This window comes from Octopus bimaculoides, chromosome 1 (assembly GCF_001194135.2).
Source record: "Octopus bimaculoides isolate UCB-OBI-ISO-001 chromosome 1, ASM119413v2, whole genome shotgun sequence".
Lineage (NCBI taxonomy): Eukaryota > Metazoa > Mollusca > Cephalopoda > Octopoda > Octopodidae > Octopus > Octopus bimaculoides.
Genome location: NC_068981.1, coordinates 35273044 through 35278469, shown reverse-complemented (window position 1 = coordinate 35278469; position 5426 = coordinate 35273044). Strand labels below are relative to the sequence as shown.

General features: G+C 38.1%; 1 protein-coding gene across 2 annotated transcripts in view; it reads right to left on the bottom strand.

The window, feature by feature from the left end:
• LOC106874902 (uncharacterized) overlaps window positions 1-5426 on the bottom strand; it is a 51956-nt gene that overhangs the window by 2952 nt on the left and 43578 nt on the right. For both annotated transcript variants that reach the window (XM_052966132.1, XM_014922816.2), the window contains exons 7-10: window positions 4951-5056; window positions 3322-3733; window positions 3009-3127; window positions 803-910 (exon numbers count right to left, since the gene is read on the bottom strand). In XM_052966132.1, the coding sequence (XP_052822092.1) occupies window positions 803-910; window positions 3009-3127; window positions 3322-3733; window positions 4951-5056 (745 nt within the window). The remainder of the gene's footprint in view (window positions 1-802; window positions 911-3008; window positions 3128-3321; window positions 3734-4950; window positions 5057-5426) is intronic.

Sequence of the window (5426 nt, the reverse complement as noted above, 5' to 3'; positions counted from 1 at the left end):
GCTTTTACGTGTCACCGGCATGAAGGCCAGTCAGGCGGTACTGGCAATGGCCACGCTCAAAATGGTGTATTTTACGTGCCACCTGCACAGGAGCCAGTCCAGGGGCACTGGCAACGATCTTGCTCGAAAGTCCTTACACATGCCGCGGGCACAAGTGCCAGAAAGGCGTCGCTGGGCACAGGTGCCATCACAATTTCGCTTTCGCTTGCCCCAATAAATCTTTGCATCATCATCATTATTATTATTTAATGCCCGCTTTCCATTTTGGCATGGATGGGATGGTTTGACAGAGAACCAGTGTTTCTGCAGGGCTGTGTTGAGCTCCAATGTCATCTCTAGCATGGTTTCTTACAGAGTGTACTGGGTACTTTTTTCATGTCAGCAGCACTAGCAAGGTTACCATGAGATTTGCATGATAGGAAAAAGAGTAGGAAAAAAGCTCTCACTTCTAAGAAGTATTGTGTATGTAACAAAATCACAGACAGGTGTTACAATAAGATACTTTGTACAAGCTCTGAAATTTGTGGGAGGGCATTAGTTCATATAATTGAACCTAGTACTTGACTGGTATTTTATCAACTTAAAAAGGATGACAGGCAAAGCTGACCCCAGTGGGATTTGAACTCACAATATAGAGAACCAGAACAAATACAAGACATTTTTTTGGATGCTCTACTGATTCTGCCAATCCTCAACCCCAATGAGTGCTTTGTTCAGTCTATGCAATGTAAAATGGGAAGTAAGAGATGAAAATAGGTTTGTTACATTAATTAATAATCAATGTGAAAAATGTTATTCTTACCTCATTCCTGAATGATTTACTATTAATAGCATTGATCCCTTTCTCTGGTTGTTCATTATCACAAACATAGTTTGGATCAGCGTCGAAAATATTACCACAATAAAATATCTGTAGAAATTGTAAACAAGACAAATAAGTTACAAATACTCATAGTGAAAAGTTATAAATAGTTATTCTCTGCTCTACTTATTCATGGCTATGAAAGAATTGTTTTCTATGTTGCCCTAAATATGACAAGTGCTATGCTAAGCTTCACCAGGTTTTTGCTACAACTGTATTGCACCGTTGTCTTAAGTCGTCAGATTATTTGATGCATTTTGCCAATCACAAATGATGCTCTAAAAGAAATTACTGAAAGTATTGGTGTTACATGTGTCAACAAAATATCTCAACATAGGCGCAGGAGTGGCTGTGTGGTAAGTAGCTTGCTTACCGACCACATGGTTCCGGGTTCAGTCCCACTGCGTGGCACCTTGGGCAAGTGTCTTCTACTATAGCCTTGGGCTGACCAAAGCCTTGTGAGTGGACTTGGTAGATGGAAACTGAAAGAAGCCCGTGTCGGCATATATATATATATATATGTGTGTGTGTGTTTGTCCCCGTCACTTAGCGGTTCGGCAAAAGAGACCGATAGAATAAGTACTAGGCTTCCAAAGAATAAGTCCCGGGGTCGATTTGCTTGACTAAAGGTGGTGCTCCAGCATGGCTGCAGTCAAATGACTGAAACAAGTAAAAGAGTAAAAAAAGAGTAACATATTTTTGTAATTACCAGAGATGACTACAGATATTACACTAAACTGTCTCTCCGTTTGCAACAGACATTAATTCATCAATCTATCTCCACCTCAATTATCATAATTTCATCAGCATCGTTTTAATGTGACCACTTTTCCATATGAAATCTTGTTGAGGGAGATGTATCTATAGCAGGATGCTCTTCTCGGCACAAATCTTTACCGTTTTCTGAGCAAGGTAATACTTCCCCTAGTCTATGGAACACTGAATAGCTTGGATAAGCTTTCATCAAGGATTGTAAACCAAAGATAACAGTTGTGTGAATGATGACTTTTTGTTTACAATCAATGTGCACATGTCGAGACAAGGGGAATACACAGACACACACATCTCTGACAGGCTTCTTCCTGTTTCTGTCTACCAAATTTCATTTAACCTGCAGCTATACATATCAGCCAAGTGTGTGCACATCATCATCATCATCGTCGTTTAACGTCCACTTTCCATGCTAGCATGGGTTGGACGATTTGACTGAGGACTGGTGAAACCAGATGGCAACACCAGGCTCCAATCTGATTTAGCAGAGTTTCTACAGCTGGATGCCCTTCCTAACGCCAACCACTCAGAGAGTGTAGTGGGTGCTTTTACGTGTCACCGGCACGAAGGCCAGTCAGGCGGTACTGGCAACAGCCACGCTCAAAATGGTGTATTTTATGTGCCACCCGCACAAGAGCCAGTCCAGGGGCACTGGCAACGATCTCGCTTGAAAGCCCTTACACATGCCGCGGGCACAAGTGCCAGAAAGGCGTCGCTGGGCACAGATGCCATAACAATTTCGCTTTCGCTTGCCCCAATAAGTCTTCGCAAGCTGAGTTTCGTGTCCAATGAGGGAGACGACGTTGGCATGGGTGCCAGTCGTCAAATTTAACTCGATTTCGATTTCACTTGTCTCAACAGGTCTTTGCAGAAGCAACCACCTTAATCATGGCTACACTCTGCAATGAGACATAATTGCAGACTACATCATCATCTCTAATAGCTCTGAATGTTGTTTTATGATAAAAACAAAGCAGACTTGTGGCATTCTGTTAGCCAGATGAAAGAAAAGCCAGGCTGGTGAATGATTTTACACACTAACCAGAAATGGATAAATCAAAACAAAGATTGATACTTCATTAAGTGAGGCTGTGTCATCATTCTCACTTTTGGATTTAGATAGACTAATTAAATTCACTAGTGAATACATTAAGAAAACTGCCACATGGTTGCTTGACTTGTTAGAAATAGCAACCAAATCTCTATCAAGTCACACCTTACGGTCTTGAAAATAAAGGAAAGGGTATATTAGTTAATATAGTTCTACATATATTTATATTATGTTTGAGGGAAAAAAAAGATAAACTTTGGGTTAAACAACAAACAAACAGACAGAAGCTTGATTTTGTTAAGAAACATGTAAATTTTTATTTACCTGTTCAGAATCTGAGCTTGGTGGACACACAAAATTATTATGTGACTCAGAATCAGAGCAGCTATCAGATGACTGAAAGATATCAGATTCACCAGTGAAGTTGTGGTCAAAGCTAAGATCTGCAAATTACCAAAGTAGGAAGTCATATAAAATTACATATAGAATTTTTAAAACACACACACATACACAATTTACTTTTTTATCTAAAATTATGATGGAAGGTTTTCATTTAGATATGAATACTTTAAAAGGAAGGGACAATTTTGTTTCATACAATGAGGTGTCAAAAAGGCTTAAAGAATAGAATACTTACTACTTTGAAGATTATAATTATTACTATGGGAAGGCTTTGTACAATTCTGAACTGAGATGTTTACAATTTGTTCATCATTAGAAAATTCGGAACAGGTAGATTGTTGAACTAAGGCATTTGATCCAATCAAATTCGTTTCTTTTCTAGGTAAGTCACAAACTGGTTTGAGGTTAATTTCTTTTAAATTAGTCTGTAAAAATTCTGAACATGTTTCTCTCTCTGGTTCTTGTAAAAGTTCTGACTGTGCCTCTATCTCTGGTTCTTGTAAAGATTCTGAAGATGTTTCTATTTTTTGCTTCAAATTTAGCTCGTCGGTTTCTTGAGTTAGTAAGGATGTTGACTTTTCATTTTCATTATCTTCAGATTCTTCGCCAGGGCTGAGATAAATTAGAGTGTAAAATTCCAGAGGTTCCTAAAAAGATAAGTTTTTGTGTGTACATGAGATCATTAGCTAGTTGCAAAGGGAGATAAATTAGGTGAGTTGTAAGAAATTAAGGGGCATGTAAAAAGCACCCACTACACTCTCAGAGTGGTTAGCATTAGGAAGGGCATCCAACTGTAGAAACATTGCCAGATCAGATTGGAGCCTGGTGCAGCCGCCTGGCTTTCCAGACCTCAGTCAAACCATCCAACCCATGCCAGCATGGAAAACGGACGTTAAATGATGATGATTAAGAAGGTTGGCCAAAAGTTACCCGACAGTAAATGGAACTAAGCACCACAAAGAATTTTGTCCCTTACTCTACAAACTTCACCACTCCATCAACCTAATTTTGATATAAGGCCAGCAATTTTGAGGGGAGGAAACAAATCAATTACATCGATCCAAGAACTTGACTGGCGCTTATAATCTCAATCCTGAAAGAATGAAAGACAAAGTTGACCTTGATAGAATTTGAACTCAGAATGTAAAGAGCCAGAATAAATGCCATTAAGCATTTTCTCTTACATGCTAATGATTCTGAAGCTCACTGCATTTCATTAGCCTAATAATAATAATTTCCCATATTGGCACGGTCTCATATTTTGGTGGGCAGATTGATTAAATCAACGTCAGCACTTGGCTGATGGATATTTTACCATTCATGGAATTATGAAAAGCAAAGAACCCAGAAACTAAAAAGATATACTGTATATACTCACGGATAGGTCGCACATTTTTTACCAAAAGTTTCGATAAAAATGAGGGTGTGACTTACCCACTCGACATCACAGGGATCTGAAGTAGAGAGTGGCGTAGTCTAATTCTAGTAGTCTTAATTCTAGAAATTTTTCTTGTTAAGTTCATACTTATTGATTCTTTTTTGTTGAGTTGATTTAGCAATTAGACTATTTTCATAAAGTCACATCTGCAAAAATGCTTTAAAATATGTAAGCAAAGTTTTGAAATAAAAGTGAATATTTGATAATATTTAACAATATTAGTTATATCTACATTAAAAAGGGCCATATAATTCCCCAGATTATAGTGCAACCTATCTGTGAATCAATTGCAAATACCAACTTTGACAACTCCAAACTCAGGGTGGAACTTATCCATGAGTATATACAGTAACTGCAATACATTAAGTCAAAGTTTTACTTCGACTGCTACTAGAAGAATAATAATATTAATAAGCGTTCAAAAACCTGTTCATTCTGTTGAAGATCTTCATCAGGATTATCTTGAGGTTGAATTTGTTCAGAACAAATTGGTGGTTTCTCTTCATCTGGTGAGACAGAATCATGAGCCGATCTACAATATATATACATATATATATAAAGTAGGTAACTGCAAGCATACCCAACCGGGATCAAAAACAAAATTCTCAGAAATTGATATGCACTTTAAATTGTCTCCCCTGCAGATTCCTTCATGTCTTAACCCTTTAGCATTGGCCATATCCAGCCAAAATGTTCTACGTGTTTTACATTCAAACTAGCCAGATCTAGCTTCTCACACCTAGCTTACAATGTCATTCTAAAAATAAACAATCATATCATTGAAATCTTCAAAAAAAAAAAAAAAAATGCATAGGAGTGACCGTGTGGTAAGTAGCTTGCTTACCAACCACAGGGTTCCGAGTTCAGTCCCACTGCGTGGCACCTTGGGCAAGTGTCTTCTA